Source organism: Solenopsis invicta, chromosome 13 (assembly GCF_016802725.1).
Source record: "Solenopsis invicta isolate M01_SB chromosome 13, UNIL_Sinv_3.0, whole genome shotgun sequence".
In the NCBI taxonomy this organism is placed as follows: Eukaryota; Metazoa; Arthropoda; class Insecta; order Hymenoptera; family Formicidae; genus Solenopsis; species Solenopsis invicta.
The window spans coordinates 2,867,429-2,890,287 of NC_052676.1; the positions used below are offsets into that span (position 1 = coordinate 2,867,429).

The 22,859-nt window shown below is 33.2% G+C and overlaps 5 protein-coding genes and 1 long non-coding RNA gene across 11 annotated transcripts; 3 read left to right on the forward strand and 3 right to left on the reverse strand.

Moving 5' to 3' along the window:
- Window positions 1-633: 633 nt before the first annotated feature.
- On the forward strand, window positions 634-3,969 carry LOC105194159 (inosine-uridine preferring nucleoside hydrolase). The gene is made up of 6 exons (XM_011158921.3): window positions 634-1,051; window positions 1,743-1,926; window positions 1,994-2,110; window positions 2,570-2,709; window positions 3,073-3,407; window positions 3,640-3,969. Exons 1-6 carry the CDS (start codon window positions 818-820, stop codon window positions 3,644-3,646), a joined length of 1,017 nt encoding a protein of 338 aa, XP_011157223.1. The 5' UTR covers window positions 634-817; the 3' UTR covers window positions 3,647-3,969.
- On the reverse strand, window positions 2,500-3,247 carry LOC113004828. Its single transcript, XR_003269243.2, has 2 exons — window positions 3,110-3,247; window positions 2,500-2,688 (listed from the first exon to the last, which is right to left on the reverse strand). It is a non-coding gene; the product is annotated as an uncharacterized LOC113004828 (long non-coding RNA).
- LOC105194160 (potassium/sodium hyperpolarization-activated cyclic nucleotide-gated channel 2) lies at window positions 3,752-9,695 on the forward strand. Its single transcript, XM_011158922.3, has 10 exons — window positions 3,752-3,802; window positions 4,526-4,764; window positions 5,418-5,633; window positions 5,971-6,130; window positions 6,212-6,345; window positions 6,477-6,664; window positions 7,054-7,259; window positions 7,776-7,985; window positions 8,140-8,445; window positions 9,577-9,695. Exons 1-9 carry the CDS (start codon window positions 3,752-3,754, stop codon window positions 8,425-8,427), a joined length of 1,692 nt encoding a protein of 563 aa, XP_011157224.2. The 3' UTR covers window positions 8,428-8,445; window positions 9,577-9,695.
- Window positions 8,480-14,805, reverse strand: LOC105194161. 4 transcript variants are annotated; one of them, XM_039456725.1, is made up of 5 exons: window positions 14,573-14,710; window positions 12,422-12,541; window positions 11,920-12,287; window positions 10,875-11,363; window positions 8,480-10,028 (listed from the first exon to the last, which is right to left on the reverse strand). In XM_039456725.1, the coding sequence occupies exons 3-5, from the start codon at window positions 12,089-12,091 to the stop codon at window positions 9,613-9,615; spliced, it is 1,077 nt and encodes a 358-aa protein (XP_039312659.1). In that variant the 5' UTR covers window positions 12,092-12,287; window positions 12,422-12,541; window positions 14,573-14,710; the 3' UTR covers window positions 8,480-9,612. The 4 variants fall into 4 exon arrangements, with proteins under 4 accessions (XP_039312659.1, XP_011157227.1, XP_025995068.1 ...); XM_011158925.3 differs by having other exon boundaries at window positions 11,920-12,541; window positions 14,668-14,805; XM_026139283.2 differs by lacking the exon at window positions 12,422-12,541 and having other exon boundaries at window positions 11,920-12,366; window positions 14,668-14,783.
- On the forward strand, window positions 14,793-18,370 carry LOC105194162 (ninjurin-2). 2 transcript variants are annotated; one of them, XM_011158927.3, is made up of 3 exons: window positions 14,834-14,925; window positions 15,020-15,129; window positions 16,538-18,370. In XM_011158927.3, the coding sequence occupies exon 3, from the start codon at window positions 16,572-16,574 to the stop codon at window positions 17,232-17,234; it is 663 nt and encodes a 220-aa protein (XP_011157229.1). In that variant the 5' UTR covers window positions 14,834-14,925; window positions 15,020-15,129; window positions 16,538-16,571; the 3' UTR covers window positions 17,235-18,370. The 2 variants fall into 2 exon arrangements, with proteins under 2 accessions (XP_011157228.1, XP_011157229.1); XM_011158926.3 differs by lacking the exon at window positions 15,020-15,129 and having other exon boundaries at window positions 14,793-14,925.
- Window positions 17,868-22,739, reverse strand: LOC105194163. Of its 2 annotated transcripts, none has more exons than XM_011158928.3 (5): window positions 22,345-22,739; window positions 22,143-22,227; window positions 20,866-21,077; window positions 20,004-20,369; window positions 17,868-18,761 (listed from the first exon to the last, which is right to left on the reverse strand). In XM_011158928.3, exons 1-5 carry the CDS (start codon window positions 22,708-22,710, stop codon window positions 18,414-18,416), a joined length of 1,377 nt encoding a protein of 458 aa, XP_011157230.3. In that variant the 5' UTR covers window positions 22,711-22,739; the 3' UTR covers window positions 17,868-18,413. The 2 variants fall into 2 exon arrangements, with proteins under 2 accessions (XP_011157230.3, XP_011157231.3); XM_011158929.3 differs by having other exon boundaries at window positions 18,480-18,761; window positions 19,967-20,369.
- Between the last annotated feature and the right edge of the window lie 120 nt (window positions 22,740-22,859).

Consider the following 22,859-nt stretch of genomic DNA (forward strand, 5'->3'; position numbering starts at 1 on the left):
GCATCTCACAAAAATATGGCGAGATGCTATCTATAAACCTTTCCACGTAATCTCTTAATTTTTGATATAAGACCGAAAGAATTGTAGAAAATAAGAACAAAATGGGCAAATAAAACAAACCGATTTACTTATTATTTAATCTAAAAATAAAATTCAATTTTTATTAATTCTATATATCCAAATAAATCACATAAATATAATATGTATCTTAATCGTTTGGAATTTGGTGACGGTATTATAACAGAGAAACAAAAATTTAATATGGAAGGAACTGTTACAATAATAAACTATCACTAAAAATGTGTATAAGCTTGTATTTGCATGGTCTTTTTATTAAAGAATTAATAGTAAAAGATTAACAACGTTGTAAATGCGGATTTGCACTTTATAAGAACAGCAGTTGCAACAAATAAATATAATACTATAGTTACATGTACAGTTAGTGTAATTATCCTGGATAAGTTAATTTTATAAACCATTAACTTTAACTTGATTTAGTTGAAAAAATGCAATAACTTACTAAACCTCGATAGAAGTTTATAAATCAGAGTTAGAAATAATTATTCAAGACAATACCCGTGGCTTCATAATTACTGATGCTAGCGGCGCGGCGGGTCGAAAAAACGTCATAATTAAATCGAGAAAGCATAATTCCGATAAGACTCGATGACTTTTATCATCGTGACAAACAAGATGTTTTATCAGTGGTATTCGTATAGTAACTCGCGCTTATAAATACGAGCGCGAGTCTCATCTAATTACATTGGAATGTGATAACGTTGCCTAGTGTACCTCACGTGCGTTCTTGGTGGTAAGAATGCTGTCAGCGACGAAATCTGAGATAGATATGCGCAAGGTGGAAGCCCCAAGGAACATCATCGTGGACTGCGACGCCGGTATCGATGACGCCCTGGCCCTGATCATTCTCTTGGCCGGTCACACAGACAAGAGGGTCAACATTAAAGCCATCACCTGTGTCAATGGAAATACCAAAGTGGACAATGTCGTGAGAAACGTGTTCAGAACTCTGCACACATGCAACTGCATGGATGTAAGTTATATATTTTTGCAAGTTTTTTTTTGTTCGAAAGAGTGAGATTAAAAGAGAGAAGTCTTAATATTTTAACATTTTTTAAATACATTATTGCATTATTAACGGTGGTTAATTATGCACACAGAGCGAATTATCTCTCAGAAACCCTCTCCAAATTGTGGTATTTGCAAGACAACACGGATTTCGAAGAATTTTATTGTACTTTTAGTGAGATTTAAAATTTTGATAAATTTTTTTTAACTTAAAATTTATATTAATAAATATTATATTATAATTACATAATTATAATAAAAAATAGATAAAATTTTATTAAAATTTTATTAAAACCTTATTAAAAATATAATAAAAGTCTCAAATTTATTACTTGTAGCTACAGGAAGAGAATTTACTCTTAAAATCATAGTTGTTATGGGATTACAAAGACTTATTATTTTTAATAAAATTTGGATAAAACTTTTCTTATATTTGAAATTAAAATGTATTATAGGTTTATAACATAAAATTATAATTATTACTGAAATTATTATATAAGCCTATATCGTCCCACGAGCATTGTAATTTTGAGGGTATAAAATTCTAAAAGAAAATTTTCTCCATGTAACTATATGTATAAAATTACATAAGAATGTTTATATTAATTTACATCAGCCACATTCCTAAAGCGCTATAAATAAAGCTATTTCCGTAGATACCTGTTTATCGAGGAGCGTATTCACCTCTGTTGATCATGCCAAATGCTAAGGAAACAGCAGAGGAGGAATATCATGGAACTGATGGATTCGGAGACGCGTTCGTCGACGATCCGGATACGAGTAAGCTGCAGAAAGAGCACGCCGCGTTCGCTTTGCACAGAATCACGTCGGAGGATCCAGGTAACCGTCTTTATGCTTTACAATTATTACATAATAAACTTAATAATAATTGTCTTATAATTATAAGATAACATCTCCGTGATCTGCTTGGGACCCCTGACAAACATAGCGATGGCTATGAAACTGTATCCAGAGTTTGCGAACAACGTGAAAGAATTCTTCGTGATGGGTGGAAATTCAACTGGTAATATATGAAATTATTTATATCAATTAGCTCGCAGTCTCATCATAAATTCTATCGATAAACTTCTTAAGCAGCACAAAATTTAAAATTCGACATGTTTGCATGCATTATTAATCAACCATGATTATGCAGCAGACAGCATTTATATGATTACGCAAAATTAGTATTCACGCCACAATGGAATAAGACGTTCAGGAAAATTACGTTATCATAATCGCATTATTTGAACTAGGAAAGAACGCATATAATATTTTTAAAAAACTGAAGACATTAGATGTAACTGAGTGCTTTGTGTGTTTCGAGATTGAAAGGTACAGAGACAAATCGTACGATAGATAAGTCTCGAGAGAGCGCACGTTTGCGTGTAATCAGTATTTAAGAACAGAAAATTCCATTGTGTAAACTAACGATAGGTGTTGGTTATTTTATTTATCTAAATTTTTGTTAATTCATTCAAAGCACAGGGCAACATAACTTCACAGGCGGAGTTTAATTTCTACGCAGACCCGGAAAGCGTGCACATCGTGTTTAACAGCAACAGCAGCAAGCCTCTGTGGTTGTTACCGTGGGAATCGTGCCTAGAAACCAAAGTTACACATGTATTATTTTATTAATAATTATTATCATTCGCCGTGAAATAATTCATTATACACTCTTTGACAAAAAAAAAATTTTAAAGCACAGATTCGGATCTTGAATTTCCAGCTTCGCGTCCTAGTGTAAAATCATTTTTAAAGAATCGACTTAAAGAGGTGAAGATAGAGTTAAACTTTGCTCTTTAAAATAACCCCCAAAATTATTGGTATAATTTTTTTACAAAGTTATAACAATTCGACAATTCTAGATCTGTGTAATTTTTTTTTTTTTTTTTTGTCAAAGAGAGGATTACAACATCAGTTAATCATTCAACTCGAGATCTATTTTTAGAAAAAAACGATGGTGACTTGTAAACGTTTTTTCAGGAGTGGCGAAGTGATGTACTAGGCACGATAGACAAACCTTGCGTGCACATGATGAATGCAATTGAGGAAGGCAGACGCTCGCAAGCGAAGAAGCATTTTCCTTATTATACCATGTGCGATGCTTTCCTAACCGCAATCGTGATGGTACCACACGTGGCCAAGAATGTAGTCGCGTGGCACGCGGACATCGAGCTGAGCGGCAACAGAACGCGGGGCCAAGTTGTCCTCGATCATCTGTTGTCAAACAAACCAAACGTGAATTTGATAAACAGTTTCGATTCCGAGCTTTTTAAGAAGATATTATTGGACGCGGTGAACACGATTCACGATTATCGGTGATTACTGTTTTATAATCGTAAAATGTATCCGTCACCATGACGAATAATAAAAGGATATAAAAGCGAATATTACACTGTTTAATTTAATTCTGATTTATTATTTGAATCAGTTATCATTTGAATCATTATTGACTTTAGTATTAGAAATAGAATAAATGTTCCTTATAATTTTCATGTACTTAATATATTTTAAATATATTAATTTTTTTCTTTTTTTTTAAATTAATAGAAAATAACGAATATAATTGCACAAAAGGACGGAATATTCTAAGAAAATGACAAGAGACATATAGGGAAGAGACTACAAAATTTATATTTGAGGTCACATTAAGGAAAGCAGAATGGATTTAATGGTTTTTGTGCCTGATTTTACAAATATACCAATTATTCAGGTATGCGATCACCAATCCAAAAGAGATGCCAATAGAAGATGAACTTTTTTATTCTAATTTCATACTCATCAATGATATTTGATCATATATAGTTTAAGATATCACAACAAATTTATCCAAGTATTATTATAAAATTTGTTTTAGAAAAATATATGTATTTTATAATATATTACAGTTTTGTAATTATTACAATTTATTTTATTTTTAATTGCACTTTAGATATTCGCATTTTTGTAAGTTTATCTGTTTTTTTTTGTTTTCTAAAAAAGTATAGGCGAGAATTAAAACATATTGTTCTTAATATAAAAAAATTATATTAAGAATTACAGGAGGCATCTATTCCAACTATACTAATTAATTTTCTATCTGATTATCTTTGAAAAAAGAGATAAACTTATAAAAGCATAAATATTTTGAAGTGTTATTCACAGATATGTATATAATTTTTCTGATATAATACTTATGCACCATATCTTTGAAGACTTATTACATAATTAAAAAATATAATAATTGTAAAGAAATTGCTTAAATTTATAGTTTTATATATAAAAAAAGAATGTTTGAAAATCATATTTTATAATAATTCGTGAATATACAAGATGAATTTGAAGAAACAGTGATATATCTTATTTTTAATTAATTCCCATGTTAAAGTACATCGTTCTGTTTATAATAATCAATAAAAATTGTAATAATTATATAAATAATAAAGCGAATGTATAGCATGAGCCGCGCGTGGTGCACATTTGTGAGACGCCACCGAAAGTGGATTTACTAATGAAAACAATTCCCGGAAGTTCTCTTTGGTCGAGATTACGACGTTGGTTCCTCGGTACACGGATAGCGTCGCGAAAGCACCTGTTCACGCAGTATTGTCTAAAGAGCAGCCATGCGATTGATTACGAAATCAGTCGACACCTCAAGTCCCATCCCTATATGATCCATCCCTTCAGTACCTTCAGGTCAGTCGCGAGTCTCGTCCCATGAGAAATTAAATGTTAAATTAAATAACAAATTGGCCACAGCCTCGGACAAAAGTCTTAGAACCTGTGTTTTTTTTTAAAGCATTTTTAACTAACGAGAATTGAAAAAAATTTTTAATGTGAATTATTTATTTTTTGTTTCAAGAATCCTTTAAACCATTGGACATTTACACGTAAAATATAAATAATCGTTACATATATGTAAAAGATTCAGATTTCATAATAGTGAAAATTATATACCGTTCTGTCTATTTTAATATTATTTATTTTTATTTTATCAATATAAAAGTGAGATATATTATTAATCTTATAACTTAGTTACTTTTTTTCTGTATCGTGTTATCCAATTTATAATAATTTGCTTGTATTGTTTATATAAAAAAAGTCACGTAAACATAACGTAAATAATCTATGCAGACGTAAACTTGAAATTTACAGCACAATCTTGCTTTAAATGCTTATAATACTGGTAAACAACGAGAAACGATATATCTATTCTTTTATCTAAAAGAATTTCAGATAAATGAAAATAAAATACAGGTGCCTAATATTTTTGGCCAAAAGCTGTAATTAAGTCTGTACTTATCTCAAAGCAAAATTGAAAATTAAACCAACAAAATTTTCCTATGTAGAATATTTTGGGAGTCTGTGATGACGTTGCTTATCATAGCGGTTCTGCTGATTATTCCAGTCTTCCTCGCATTTTATTTTGACGAGTACGAGAAATGGTATATTTTCGATTTTGCGATCGACGCCGTATTGATATGCGACATTGTGATCCGATTCTTCACTGGTTATTACGATTCTCAAACGCAACTGGTAAATCTGGACTGGAAGGTCGTAGCAAGGTAGAAATACAGTAGCTTTGATCTACAATAGAAAATTATATATTTTTTCCAAATTATTTTGAATAAATGTTTAAATAAAAGAATAAAATTATGTCGCAAAGCTTTATAAGTTAATTGAAAACTTTAATTTAGAGATTAGATGGAAAATTGTCTCTATAAAGGAAAGTTATAATTTTATTCTACAAATTTAAATCCATATTTGAAAAAAAGTTTATTATGCGTAACGAAATTTCTTACAGTTCTATATGATTCCTTTGATTTCCATTTTTTTTAAAATATGGATTTAAGAATTTGTTTGGAAAAATATGAGTTTTACAATGATTTACGACCATTGTAGCAAATATCTACAAGGTTTTTTTGTCGTGGACATTTTGTCGGTACTGCCGTTGGAGTTTCTCATCGTGCTCTTCAAATCGTGGTGGTACTTGACGTCGTTGAACCTCCTCAAGATATTATGGATACGAATAGTCATCGTTTACGCACGCAGACTTTATTACGTCAGAATTCGTATCATTATTCGTTTTTTTCACTGCATGACGGAATCGCGTCTCCCACTCACTTAAACATGAAAATTCCAGGTATACCGAGTTAATTTCCATCTGTACAAGGTAACGGAGATCAGCGTCATCATCGTCATATGCGTGCATTGGGCCGCTTGTCTAGAGTATTATTTGCCGCTTGCAGTTGCCAAGATAGTCGGGCAGAATGATGCGTTAGTAATCGACAGAATCCATGCATTGTTCTTCAAATGAAAATTTTAAACCCATTTCAAAATATATCAAAACTTTAAACCCATTTCAATATATCAAAAATATAACGAAGAAAACAACAACAAATTTGTAGATCATGGATTCGATCGCCTTATATGGAGAAAAGGACAACAAAATTCGCGATCTACTTAACGTGTATTAACAGAGCTATTATCGCCCTGATCGGATCCACGCATTATTTAAATGTCAGCACCCCAGAGGATATTATATATAATTTAATTATCTCTATCCTCGGAGTGCTCGGATTTATTTATCTGCTCGGTACGTTTTTCACGCTTAATTAAAAAGTTTTTATTAAATTATTGATTTAAATAATTTAATTATTAATAATAAATTAATAATTAATTATAATTTAAAAAATTGTATTAATTTAGTACCACATTAACATTTGAATATCTAAGCAGGATCTGAATGTTTATTTAATTTTATTTTTATAATTTCAATTAAATTTCTAATCTCTTTCAGGTGATCTTCAGCGTGACTCACATTATCTTTTTCATAATGTGCTCGAATTAATTTTCTGAAATCATTTCTTTGCAGTTTTAATTTTCGCAATCTTTACCTCATTACGAGCGTTATCTTATTCTATGATTAAATGCTGCGGTTTCACTAAATTGATAATAAGTCTTTCTTCCTCTCGAAACGCACAGCGCGATTCTCGCAGCTAATGGTAACGTTCCACTCCACCCGCAAGAGGCATTTGCAATTAATTCAGCAGCTGCAACAGTATATGAGCTACAAGGAATTGCCGTATTCCTTGAAGCGACGATTGCTATCCTACTACAATTACCGTAACAAGAAGGGATTTGAGAGGGACAAGATTATTATCAATCACGTATCGCCCTATTTGCGAGAAGTACGTGACATCTTCAAGTTTCCTAAAAAAAAATCTGTTCTCAATGAATATAACAGTAGTCCTCCTGTGTATAACTATATAAAACTATTACAAAACTATCACCAGAAACAATTTTGCGTTAGCTTTTCTACTGCAGTATTCGAAATGACGCTCATCTCTTCTTCATTGCTGTAAAAGATAAAATAAAATTAATGATCTTACATGTGGATTTGAATCTACCTGTGTACATTAAGAAAAAAAGTGACTAAATTTTCCCACTTGATTAAATTTCTTCATTTCAAGCATTTATATATTTAAACGTATAAAGCATTTATATATAAAAACGTATAAGTTAAACGTATAAATGCTTGAACTTTCTCAAGTACAATATATTAAATATTATTTCTTATAAATATTACTTGGATCCTAGAAACTGAAACTTGATTATTGAATTATTTGAGTACATATTGAACTTCCATTGTTAAATGATAAGATTTTGCTCCAAAGCTATACATTATTAATTCTTTACCGTTCCAGAAGCTTCTTCTGCACAATTATCAGCGACTATTGAAAAACGTGGAGGTGTTCCGATATTTGCCACAAGCGGTGGTAACACAATTGGTCGATGCTGTGTATTCTGAGATTTTCATGCCAAACGACGCGCTAGTTAAGGCCGGTACACGCGGCGAAGCTTTGTACTTCATCGCCTCTGGCACCGTGGCCGTCTACAATAATACAGAGAAAGAGGTAAAAGAATTAGAAAAATCTCGGTTTCAAAAACTGTCGATTGGCACGTAGAATCTGTGACTTTCGAAACTCGATGATCATTTGCGCCATTATTAAAACGTCGCAAGCACGAATTTCCATCGACGAGGCTCGAATCGATCGCGCGTGTCCGCAGATCTGCCACTTGGAAGACGGCACGTACTTTGGCGAGTTGGCCCTGCTGATGAAGGATGAGCGCTGGATCGCGAGCGTCGTCGCCGCGGAGAAATGCGTGGTCTATATATTGTCGCGTGCCGATTTTCAATATGCTCTGATACCGTATCCCGAACTCCTGGTACATCTGCAGAACGTCGTACTGTCGCGTCCGGAGCAGACGCCACTGCTCGAGGCTCACAAGGCGAACTCGTCAACGATGTCCGGACACATCAACATAAGCAGCATAAAAGTCAAAAAGAAGGACTAGCTGGCGAATGTTGTGGGAGTATGAAGGACTTTATATTTTTCACTTTACTCTCTTCTTATTTAGCTTAGGTTTCTTTATTTTTATCTTAACTGCGTTATTTTTATAATTTCTTAGTAACATCCCAGTCGACACAGTTGTGTATTCATTATGTAATAGCTATAAGTTTCAATATCACATTTTATATAACGTGAAACTTGCTGCAACCTTGTAGTTATGTTATAATTTCGTTCTTTTTTTAAAAAAAATAATGGTATATTTATATAACTAACTTTTTTGTAGTTCCAACAATTAAATTCTATGTATTGAAGCATCATACACATACTTGTAAATTACATAATATGTAGCATTTACATATTTGTATTATATAAAAGGAAGGAGTAGACACAAGTAACTGTGATATAAATATCGAAACATTTGTTATATAAAATATTATTCCCAAATTACATAGCAGTTGCAAATTGTGTCGACTGGGTTCATTTGCATTTTATATTACTATTCATAATGGCAACGTTTTATTACGCTACGGAAAACAGCTTACTGAGAAAGTTAATCATTTATTTAACGCTCTAAACTTTAACGAAATATATTATCAAATTCTTCTTGCTATCGCAACAGATCAACAATCAACAACAATCGCTCAGCACAGAATCTCATTTGTTCTTTAAAGCGGCTCCTAAATCATCAATAATATCGTATAACATTTCTCTAGACGTTTCTAAACAAATTCAATATAGCTTTCAGATGATTAATAATGTAATGCAATATATAAATTTATTATGTAACAATATTGAGCGTCTGCGGTCGTTTAGAGAACTCTAAAACAAATTACTGACATTTTTTCACTTTAATATCCTTGAATTGGCTTTACAAAATTTCAAAATAATTAAAGTACTAATTATTTTTATAAATATTATAAATAAATATTAATGTGTTAAACCATTCTTTCGTTTATTAGCATGCAATCGCTCTGTGTTCTCTTCATTTTTGTGTATATTTCAATTATATAAAAGAATTTTGTAATTTTATAGACATTTTTAAATTAAAAAAATGTCAGTAATTTATTTTAAGATTTTCTTCACAGACAGCAGACTTCGATGAAAGTTTATTGGGCAAAAACTATACTTCATTTAGCTAATTCCATAAAAACAGGTCTCGTGTCCACCGCCGGTGTCATCGACGGCCCGATCAAAAGCGGCGAGATCTTCGTTTCTGTGGATTTCTATACGACTGCTGGTACACGGACATAAGTCGCCAGTGCTCGGGGTAGTCGGCGTCCCGGCAGCCGCTCACCACACTGAACGGCGGCGCTAGGGTGTCGATGCAGAAGGCGCGTCTGGCGAAGGGAGTCCTTGGCCGCGGCACCGTCATCCTCATCGGCGGCAATCCGTTCTTGCGCGCCACGTCGTCGCCCGTCATGGGCCAGCGTTTTTCTTCGAGACCGAGCGCGACACCCACCGCGGACCGAATCAGTCTCGGGTCTTTGCTTCGCTCGAGTTCCACTTCCATTTCGCCGCCTCGGCAGGCCGTGCACTTGCGCTCGGTGATGCGCGGCATGGAATTCGATCTCGATGGCTTCTCGCTTCGCCGTTTGCCATAGAGTTCTATAATAGAATCAGTTGTTATTACTTAATTCCTTGTTGAATATAAAATGCTTCCCTACGGGCTTTACCATGTTTGTCGCATTCAGTAAAAATAATATAATAAAATAATATTATATTATAAATTGCAAAATATTAATAAAATAATATATTCATAATTATTAAAATAATGTATTGTGTAAATCACATATTATAAACTACAGTAAAATCAACATTTTAGTAACAATGCTGTGTATTAAAAGTAGAGATGTGCAAACTATTTGAATACGAATCGAATCTAATCAAGTATGATTCAGATTGAAATCTCTCTATGATACAAATCCGAAAATATTCTATTCAAAAATTTTGAATTAAAAAATTTCAAATACAAGTCACATATATTGACAACTTTATAAAATCATATTGAAAGTAATTTTGTATCTTATGGGTAAAATTTTGTTAATTCTATTCAAATCAGCGTAAAAAAAGCTTGATTCGCACATCTCTAATTAAAAGAAAAAAATTTATTTATTTCATAGATAAGATAATTTAATACATTTATTTAATAGAGATAATCAGAGATTATGTAATATAATAATAGTTACATAATTTAGGATTAATACATGATACTATTAATAATTAATAATTTAATTTCATACAAAAAGTTATTAAATTGTAAGTAAAAGACAGAAGAGTGAAGTATACAAATAACGTCAATTTCTAAATAGCTACTTATAAGTATTAAACGAATCGATCAACCGCAGCTGAACATTCTCCACGTCCTAAATTGTTTGAGAATGCGTGGTTTACATTCGATTGATTCGTTCGCTATAAGTTCTCCTCTTTTTCATGCTATTCATTATTCCTTACCGCTGCAGGGACGATCACAGTAACATCGATTCCTCCTCGAGTCTTTCTCTGCCTCGTCCTGACTCGTACAAACGCACCTATCCTTTTTCTCGCTGCGAGACAATAGTTCGCGATTCTTCGGCACCGGCGTGTGCTCGATCATGGCAAAGATCGCCGGGGCCAAACCGCCTTCGGAGCCATCGATGTGCGTCGCCTTACGCGGCTCGTATACTGGATCTATCGGCGTCTCCCAGCAAATCGCTAGATCCATCCGGGTCTCCGGCTTCTTGCAACCAAGCGCGGGTCTGGATATGCGATCCTCTATCTTCGTAGCCGCAAGATTTCCTCGATCCAGGTTCCATTTCGTGTCTCGTTTGTAACTGGCTGAACAGATGCGACACCCCGTCTTGAAAACTGAGTCGTCCACCCGATCCGGAAGTGGCTGATGCTGCAAGTTCTCCGCGTGCAACCTCTTTGCTAGGGCGAATTTATCGTTGCAGGCGGCAATCTCTGAAGCAAAAGGTTTTTTTATGTTAGAATCATGTTAAAAGAATCATGAATAAAAGTATTTATATAGCATGGTTAAGTTAATAATTATTTTTAAACTAAATTAAGTTAATAGCTTATAAAATTAATTTAGTTGAATGAATAAATAAAAAACTAAGTTAAAAGCTATTAAGATTAAATTAAGTAAAGTATTAATAAAGATCACTGAGTGAAAAAATTCATACACAAAATTTAGAATTTTTTTACACTTCAGAGAATTTTTTATTTTCTTACTTTATAGATTGCAAAGTTTTAGAATAGTAAACTAATTTTAATTGAACAAAATCTTATTAAATGTTACTTTAAGCTACCAAAAATAGTAAATAAACTGTATTAAAATTAGTGAGTGTGTGAAAATTTACTCAAGTAGTCAAAAGGGATAACCAGGGTTAAATAATTATTAATGAAATATATTTAATTGTAATAACTTCAAGAATTGCTTTAGGTGCAAAGAAACTCCATTTCTACTTCCATTGCTCTTCGATGGATTTCAAGAGAAAAGAAGAAAAATTTATTATACCACTTCTTTGTTCATCCTCCTCGATGGTTCTGCGGAACTTGAGACATTCAGGTGTGTGTCTTCCCAGAGAGAAGGCTGTCCGCTTTTCGGATCGGCAACGTTCGCAGAGGTCGTCGCTCTTACGGACGATCGATTTAGCGCGACAGCGAGCGCAATGATCGCGCGATTCCATATTCACTTGCCGATCGGCTACTTCGCGTCCAATCGTCACTTTACATAACAGTCACGCGATTAATTGTTAATGAGCAGTTGGAAGGACGAAGGCACATTTCGGAGGCACATCTTCCAGCGGGAGTAGCTTGGAGGAAACCGCAGCTGCCGCTGCTTACCGCCGTTCTCCATTTTTGGGCACTGTCTGGAGAACAAATCTGAGCACCACCATAGGAATGCCTTCAATCACAGGATTCCCCACTCCCACTCTCTCTTTCTTTCAACGCCGAGGTTTCCCTGACGACGTAATAATTCGATAGCGAACTTGCTATAGTTATTACTGAATACTTACACTTGCATATCTATTCTTATTATTGTCATTATTATTGTTCTCATTAGATACTCATATCATTCTATTATCTCATAACTGGCGGTTACGGACAAATAGCGACAAACGTGGTTAAATCAGAAACTGAAATAGAATACAAAATTATAATAAAATTAAAATGCAGAGTTGTATAGTAACTAGTTAAAAAATAATAAATTTTAACTTAACTCAATCAATTAAAAATGAGTCAACTATTTATTTTTAAAACACGTAAACTTTAACTTACAAACTTTTTTCTAAAATTAAAAATGTACTTGAAAAGAAAAAATTGTAAATGTGAAAAAAAAACATTCTAATAGAAAAACAATAATTCTTTGTTATTCCATATAAATTCAATTTACAAATATAAAATATTGCATTTCTAATCCGTTTAATCACCTAAATTTTAGTTGCTTTGTTATTTAATGGATATTTTTTTTTTAATTACGACATTCTAGTTTAATATAATAAATAATACTTGTAAAAATTAACTTCTAATTTTACTTAAATTTTAATTCAATTAAAATTTAATTAATTCAACCTTATCAATGTCTTACTACGTTTATACAATATTTTATCTTATTTGCTTGGTTAATTGATCTTCATCCTATTTGCTTACTTTAATCTTTTGATTTATAACTTTTAATGTAACTAAAAAACAATTGTATAAGCCATTAACTTTAACTTAATTTAATTAAAAAAAAATTAATTTACCCAAACTTGTCAGATAACATTAAATAGAAGTCATTGTAGAAAAAAATCATCGTGATTTTTTCCATCAATACACCTTTGATGTTGATTTTGTGATTTTTTGATATGGCAATGATTTTAAAGTGATTTTTAAATATTACTTTAAAATTAAGTTTATACAAATGATTTTTTAATTAACAAGTTACTTTAAAATTATTGCCATACTAAGAATTCATCACAAAATGATTGCCAAGCGTATCGGGTGAGATCATAATAATTTTTAGTGAAATGACTTCTACTTGATGTCATCTTCTTGCTCTTATTATGAAATTGTGTTTCATCTAGGGAAACTTCAGATTCATGTACTTCGGGATAAACGGAGTTACGTGAGCAACAGGAAAAAGGTCGCAATGACGGTCGGAAATTTTGTTAGCATCGCTCATACGCGTGTTTGAAGTCGTTAACTCCTCTCGGTGACATTAGAGTTTACGTGTGCTAATTCATCACGTAAACGTAACGCGGAAAGTCGAGGAGCCCACTGGGAAACACTGATGACGCCTTCTCGAAATTTCTAGATCGGCGAGAGAGATGCGAAATGTAGATCGTCCTTAGCGTACCGGTAAATCAAGAATGCAAAAATGCAAAGTGTCTCATGAATATCATGAATAGCAATATCACGCAACGCGTATTTTCCAAAAGGGAGCGCCGTTCGTTTTTATAGTACAGTATAGAGCAATTAATACGAGGAGGCAATAAAGGACGGATACGGACGACGTGTATTTGTATTTATAGCGACGAATCCGCGAATGCCTTCCTGGATCATTGCCAGTCTCCCTTCCACTCTAGATTTCGCCGGAAGAGACCTTGAAGCGCGATTCTAAATCGCGGTCAAACCACATGGACAGTACACGCGATAGTCGTAAACTAATGCTCGTCCGATTCTCTTCCGTTCGTTTATATTATTAATAAAATATTCGCAATGTCACGAACTAAGATAAACAGCTAGGTGCCGCGATAAACTGTGTGTATCTTGTTAAAAATTTATCTGGTTTTATGAAATTCCCTCTTTATGAAAGAGGAAGAACTCAGTATTGGATAAGTTAATATCTTTTTTAAACTAAACAGAGTTAAAATTAATAGCTTATAGAATTAATTTAATTACGTTAAAAAAGTTGCATAAACAAAAAACTAACTCAGTTGAAAGTTACATTAAGAGTAAGCAAATTATGTTTATTAAACATTAATTTTAAAAAGCATTCTTTATGATAAATTGGAAAGTTGTAATTTTTTAAATTAAATAATTCTAAATAACAAATCAATTACAATATAAGTCATCAAATAAATTTAACATCTTGTTTGTATTGTATTTATAGTTTCAAAAAATATTGTAAAATTTTATTGAAGAAAAAAGATCAAGATTATACATTAATATGAGAAACAACTTACTCAATCATTCCATTAATTTATCTTGACGGATTGCAGTTTACAGAAAGATTTGAGAGAAGATAGGAAGAATTCGCCGACAGCACTTAATAACTTACTGGGCCAAACGTGCGTAGCTTTAATTACGATTATGATTGTACGTTTTTCCACAACACGACGCAGCCTGGGGAAACCACGCGGACGTGATACGTTCTCAGTATAACGTCGTAACGGCGATCGTGACGTGAGGACGGATGAATCAGTTGCAGCGCGCGGCAGCGAGACCAACTAGTGAATCGGAGAACGCCGTGCCGGACAGTTCAAATCCTTTGCTCGTTTCGTGAAGTCAGGGAGCACCTACGGTATTTTAAATCACGGTGAGTGAGTGGTATTGAAGACAAAAAAATAACCAATTTTCAAAAAATGTATCAAAGGATAATTTAGTGATAATATTCGATTATGTTCTTTAAGGCAAGACACTCCAGCGAGTAATAATAGCAAAAACAAAAGAATACAGGCGGCAATTACGCGAATTAGCTACGAAGTATAATTACACTGAATGTAGTGTGTTGAGATAAATTGTAAGTAAGGTGCAAAGAACATAAGTTTAAAGAAGTAAAAAGAAAAAAGTTACAAAGTGCAAAAAATGATATATTAGGGAGACCAAAAAGTGTGTATCGTTTTTACAAATGTAAACATATAATTTATTATTCATTCATAACATAATCGTCATTATTTTTTACGATGGTCGTCTACTTATTTAATTTCTTACTTCTTTTCACGAAGACACTATCCAAGTATAAAACCATTATACATCATTTTCTCACAAACTTAGCAGTTAACAATTAACACTTCTCACGTACATGTTTTGCGCGTAAATATCTAGTAAATCATGTAAAAAGTATTCATATTGCGCAAGCAAAACCATGTCCTACAGGTAGGCGTCGTCATATAAGTAAAAAGTGACCAGCAAAATGTTTTCTGAATTATCGCAAAGATATTCAATAACATGTAACGTTTCTATGTCGTATTTAACATTGCATATAACATCAATATAAAAATTATTTTATTTTTATTTTAATATAAAAAACTTTGATCATGACTTAAATGTTATTAAAACATTTCAATAATATTTCAAAAAAATATTATTTATCAAATAATCTTAATAAAATGTTTGTATAATATTATTTCAAAACATTTCAAGATACATATAAAATCAACATTTTTAAATGTTATTTCAATGTTGTTTCTTGTTTACTGGATAGCCTCTGATTCAAAAAAATGTGAATAAAGCATTTCGGATATTACTAATTTTTACAAACCTTTTTCCTTGTAAGAAATGCTGCGATAATCGAACATTTTATTATGTTGCAAAATCATAGTCGATTAGCTTATTCAAGAAAGCAATTAAAAAATTATTAAATAAGTGGATGACCATCATAAATAATGATGACGATTATATTATTAAATAAATGAATTCTAACAAAACTACTAATAACATATTTACATTATTTATAAAAACAACAATATTTTTCAATTCCCTAATATTTTGATTGGAGGGCTGGTTAAATTAATATCTTCTTTAAAAGATTAAAAGTTAATTTTGTAAAGCATTATTTATATTAAATTAAAATGTTTAAATGTTATAATTTTTAAAAATTAGATTATTCAAAATAACAAAGCAATTATAGTATGAAACACCAAATTTAATATCTTATTTATAAATTAAGTTTATATGAAATAACAAAGAAATATTGTTTTTGCATGGAAATGTATTTTTTCTTTTATATAGGTAAATTTTTAACTTAGAAAAAAAGTTAATAAGTTAAAGTTTATTTATTTTAAAAAGAATTAATAAGTGAAAAGTTAACTTTTTAACTTTATTTAACTTTTTATCTACTCAACTCTGTTTGATTGTAAAAAAGATAATATTTATACATTTTGAGCTTTTAAAAGACGAAGGAGTTTTATACAGCAATTGTTCCACAGGTGATCTCTTCGGTGTCCCTTACGGTTCATTAATATGAACGGGACAAAGAAGTCTGACAACGATGAGGTTCTGTACCTGAACGAGATTAATGACGAGGTGTCGAAGCCTTTGACGTCCGGTGACGCGGAGGCAGTTCCATCCGTACATCTGCGTGCCGGCTTCGTCGCGGATGGAGATCTTGTAAACAATTCAAGGAGGCCGTCATTGGGCGGAACGGAGACTGACGAGCACGATAAGAAGCCATCAGCGCAGTCAATCGGCTTCGACAGTGGAGACGGACCGGAATTTTCTGGGCACCCGCCCGGATGGTCCGGCTTCCCGGATCCTGCGTTAAATACCATTATCACCCCCGATGTGAACGTCTACCAGCACAAGAAGACCTTGGCTCAGGGTATGATGGACCTGGCATTGCTGTCCGCGAACGCGAATCAGATGCGCTACGTTCTCCAAACGGATGAGAGGCACCCATACTTCTATCCAGCACTCGTCATGATCAGCATGAGCTTGTTCTTGCAGATCGCCGTGGGCATCGGTCTCATATGGAATAGCATCTACAATGTCAAGGAACACGAGGAAATGTGCAAAGCTAACCAAGCCAACAATTGGACGGTTATTGGTATTTTCCTTGTCACAGTACTCAATGTTTTCATTTCATCATTCGGCGTTGTTGATCAGCCCGTCGCTGTCACAGCATAATAATTTCTTTTTTTCTTTGCCTTTGATGCTCTCTTTCTCTTTCTCTGAGAGAAATCTCAACGGTACGTAATCGTTGCGCGCAAAGTGAACGACCAGATAAAATATCTCCGTTGTTTTTATGTGATACCACTAAGTTTAATTCTGATTACGTACAAAAACTTTGTAATGCGTTTGCACTATGTGTTTCTGCCTTGAAAATATGTATATTTTATTATTTGAAAAATAAGATGCAAAAATTGGAACAAATATAAAAAATAAATTTAGCATTCTAAATGCGTGTACCTGAACGGTAGCCACGATTAAGCCTCGATAAGTTATTTGAAGTTAAAAAGTAAGCAATTTGTTTATATTAGTTATTTTAGAATCAGAGGGAATTTTTTAAAATTTTATTTTTCACAAAACTGCACACATTTATATTTAAATATTAAATTTTTCAAAACTTTTTCTTCTTTTTGTTATAACTTAAGAAAAAAAATTACAAATCAGAAAAAAAACTTCCACGATTTAATATTGAATGTTATTAAAAATATTGCTTTAAACAAATTAATCGAATAAATAATGATATTTGAGTTATTGTGGCCATTACTTTAAACAGAAAATGTGTTTAAAGTGTTTAATAACATTTTTTCAAGGTAATTTTGATTTTTATTTTTTTTTAACAAATATGCATATTTTCAAAATATAATTTACATATCTATCTCTTTAAACAAAAGTTTTGTATAATGTTGAAAAATATCCTATTTTTCGATTCGTCCTATAATTCCTGTGTGCATACTAATCATCAGATGCATTTGACATGAAAAATAGAGTTTAAGATTTTTTTCTATTTTACTTTCGAAGTTTCTTATTGCATACTGATTTTTATGTCAGAAGCGAAAAGCTACGTGTAAATCTTTTCGTCAAACATTTTCTCATTAGCATAAAAACTATTTTTAGATTTTGAGATTAAGACTCATTCTGCACGCTCACATTGTTGTAAATTACACTCATGTAAATTCATTCATGTATGAAACTCGTTGCAATACGTAATTAATTTAAAGTAATATATAATTTAATATGCAATTTTTTTATCTCAAAATAGTAATAAGTTATGTAATGTTTATCACATAAGAATAAATAAATCTTTTTTTATGTGACGTATGCCTGTAAAATTGATACGTAGCATAAATTAAATTTAAATCAAACGTGAACGACGGATGGTATCAACTTCAGCATTCCCTTCAACTCGTCGGCCAGTTGTTTTCTGTTTCGTTGGAAATTTTTCTCCTCGCAGTCCTGGCGCTCATTCAAATCATTCAACCAGCTCTGCGCTTCTGCACTGTTACACTGACTTCTGTGCGCGCGAGACGGGCAATTCAAGGCCAGGTTTGTGACACTACCGCCGCTCGCCGTCTCCTCGGGTGCAAAACCTCGGAGTTTGTCCCTAATTACATTACGTAACAGCGAGTTGAACGCTGCGAGTTCTTGGGAATGGATCACTCTCGGAGTCGATTCCATGGATCTTCTGTGCTCCCGAATCACCGTAGCCTGCAATGCGCATCGCGTAGTCATGTTAATTAATGTAGCGTTGCTAGAAACTTTGTGGCTCACTGTTCGATTTCATTCCTCAGTTACTCACGTCGAGTTAATTTCCGGAAAATTAATTAATTATAATTATATATAATTATATCTCTGTTCATTACAATTCAAATTTTATTAATTGTGTTATTATATTTTTCTAGATTAATTTTCAGATGATTTTCAAAGTAATAATAACAATCCAAGCGATTTCTTTTGTAACTGATACTTTCGACAAGAACCGATCTTTTTCTGTAAACCAATTCAAAGCGAGAGAAAAATCTACAAACATGAAAAAAGATTAAATATTTTCGAATTACCTTTTTCTTTGCGCTAAATAAGTGAGAAGTAACGTAATGTTTCATCGCTCTCTTGTACTTCATTAAAGACAGAGCAGAACAGAAGATAGAATAATAAAATAGTTTGCATTACGAAAAATTCGAGGAAACTAATTTTTTCTGCCTCTTAATTTAAGTAAAAATTTCTTCATCTCTTCTGTTTCTTTTTTTTTCTTCCTCATGAAATACTAGCAAGAAATCCTTACTACCTAAAGCTTGTCAAGTGTTTGCAACCGCGATATCTGTCTATAACGGAATAAATAGTTGCCACATCCGTTTCGTAAACAAAGAAATCTTACCCGAATAGAACGGATAAGATATAAATAACAAAATAGGTTCTTCGTCTTCATTACAATATAAACTTCCACTACTACTTTTTCCACATTATATAATGCAAAAAAAAGAAAAAAACTCGACGCAAGTTTCCGGACATCACACGATATTTATAAAAGATTTACAAAATATTTGTAATAATTATTCGAATATTTTATAAATATTTAATAAAATATGATAAAATTCTTTTTTTTGTTCAGATTAAAAAATCTGATTATCTTAAATATAAATAGACTAGCAGTAAATATTTTCTAGAACTACAAAAAAAATTATTGATAACAAATTATTTCATTTTATTTACATAAATATTTCAATTAAAAAATTTTTAACTTGATTGCAAGTAAATAAGCTATTAGGACTCACCGTGTAAATATTCTTTTTGTGTTAAATAGAATTTTTGGTTTTAGATATTTTTTCTCTCAGTGTATATAATATTTTAAATAAAAAATAATAATAAATATACGTAAACATTTATCATAAGTATCGTGTGCCATCTGAGCTAACCTTCCGCCACGTCTGACGTCTTTCTTCGAGATTTTACCATCCAGTCGAAGAATACGTGCCGCTTCCGCAGCCACTTGGTGCACGCGTCCAGCAGGGCCCCGGCCTCGCGGAATTCTCGCAATCGCCGTCGATCCTTCTCAGAGCTGCCGTCTCCACCATTGTCGAGGACGAGTGTTCCCGCGAGGCGTTTCGTCAACGCTAATTCGGACACACTCAGATGCGGTAGACCACTCGCGTCGAGGCTCGCCGCGTGTACCTTAGATATCAATTTGGCCCGCTCGCGTACTAGCTCGTCGATCTCCCGCAGGTTTAGATTTACCGTGGCGTTCAGGTGCAGGATACTGTCGAGCTGAGCGGTCGGTGATAACGGCTGATCGTTCGATAGGATAGTTAACGACGGAGGCTGGATAGAACAACCGGAAACAAAAATAGAACATAACATTTTTTATTTTTATTTTATATTCAGGATGTTTACTCGAATTTTTTAAAAAATTTCCTTGAGAATTCTCGAATTTTTTAGAAATTTTATATAAAACTTCGAGTAAGATTATGGAATTTTTTAACGCAGCTTTAAATTTATTTTATTACATGCGTTTTTTAGTATTCCTTAATCATACAATCACAAAGAAATGGCATATAATTTGACAACAACACACAGATTTAACTTGCCAAGGAAATACAGAATTTAAAAGATAATTAAACACAAAACGCAAATTTAGAACGAATGTAGCAAGAAAGGTAGCAAGTTATATGATATGATTTTCTTTAGCTGTATCACAAAGACTGTAAAAATGTCTAGATTTCATTTCATTTTACTTTTGATTCGCCTTTCCACCTATCCAACTAAAAAATATTGGATTTTTCCTAACTATATTTGCGCCAAAAGTTTCAATACTGACTTCTGGTGGATCTAAATGCGAGCACTCAGCACCCAGGACACCATCAATCAGTTTTGCTCGAAGGATGGTAGTCAGGACATCCTGCGTTCCCAACAGCCAAGCAAGGGCTATTAACACATCTTTGTTATACTTGCCGTCTTGCGACAAGCTGTAAAATTCGATCGCCGGGTATTGCAGGAATGCAAGATGCAATTTTACCGCCGTCGATGCATCTAAAACAATAACACGCAATCTTTTTAAAAACAATGCGTTGAACTAAAATGTTACTTACATGGGACAGGAGAATCTTATAGATGCTTGTTAGCATCAGTAGCATTAAACTGATTTCAATTTAATGTTCTACATAATATTACTTTTTTGGTTCAATTTAAAAGTTACATTTTAAGACCAAAGAATATGTGGCACATACCTAATTAAAAAAAAATGTACACAAAATTATCTATAAAATTATTATTTGACCTATGCTAATCTTTCTTTAATTTTAAACGTGTTATACACTTCACAATTTTATAAACTGAGAAAAAAGTTATTAACTAAATTGTTCAACTTGATTAAATTTGTTAAGTTCAAATCCCTGCTTAAAATTTCCTTTTAAAATTATTTACCTCTATTAAAATCGATAGAAATTCAATAGAAATGAATGGGATATATGTATTAGAATCGAAATTACTACCTATTGAAAACAAATTGGAAACAATAAACAATTTTAATAGGATTTCGATTTAATATTTTCTATAAGAATTTATAAACGCAGCATCGATTCAAGAAATAAGAAACCAATCGGATTTTATTGATTGATAGCAACTAATCGGCGATTGAGTCTCGAAAAATTTTTATTGGAGAACTCATCGATTCTCGATCCAATCGAAATCAATCGGAATATTAAAATAAATATTAATAATTTAACATACTTTTAATTCTTTTAATAATTTTAATTCAATAGTTCTTACATATTTAATATCTTTTGCGCGATATTTCTCCACAGACGCCCTACGTGCAATTAAATTGACACTTTTTTCTGAAGAAGAAAATACATTTATGGAATCAATTACTACGCCGAGATTGCATATCTCTTTTTCTTTCTTAAATGCCGACAATAAGAGCAATTTTACTCCTTAATAGTAGCAATTACGTATACGCACACAATTGCGAAAGACTCTTGCAATCGGAGTGGAATCGAAGAAGCGTGAGCGTTTTCTTGTAAAAACGAGCAAACACGGTATCTAAATTACCATCTACTGTGCAAATCAGGATGCAAATCATTTGAATAAACTTACCGTAATTTCGGAAATCTATGTCACTCCGTTTCTCCCTCGCGGCATGGTAGCTCAGAATGCACAGCGTACTCCAGAGCGTCTCGGCCTGCACGCAAATAAACACATGTGAGATCGCGCCTCTGACAGTTGCGCTCGTCAGACGGATTAGGTTAGGTTAGGTTAACAGAGGGGAAACTCGCGCGAACGAAACTCCCGTACTCACGGTATTTTCGTCTGGGCTGTTGCACTTGGCCAGCCTCAGGTGCTCGGGCGTTAAACCTACGTTTATTAACGAATTAATGTATTCGCATAACACCGACAGCGCGTCTTTTATATTGGACATGATGCCACGAGGAACCGCGCTACGTCGAGAGCGCGCGCGCACGTACGAGATCGCTGTAAGGTAAAAACGTGCGCGTGGAGCTCTATCCTGCTTCATCCTAATTGAAAAGAACGCCACGCAATGACGACCAAGCCGGTTAGACGAAGATCGCATGTGGATCGGAGGAACGTCGTGCTTGTTTCCCTTCTCTTTCTCCGGGCGCGATGGCGGGGGAACAACGAAAAAAAAAATGTTTAGGCCCGACATGTGCGTCTCGTTTTTCCGCGCGTCGCGGTCAGTTCTTCCCAGTTCTTCCTCGTTCCCCTCCCGAGAGTCATGACTCCGGAAGCGAGTCAGCTTTTTTCTCCGTCTCTCTTTCACCTTCGGCTGTCGCCTCTGTCCGCTCCGCGCTCAAA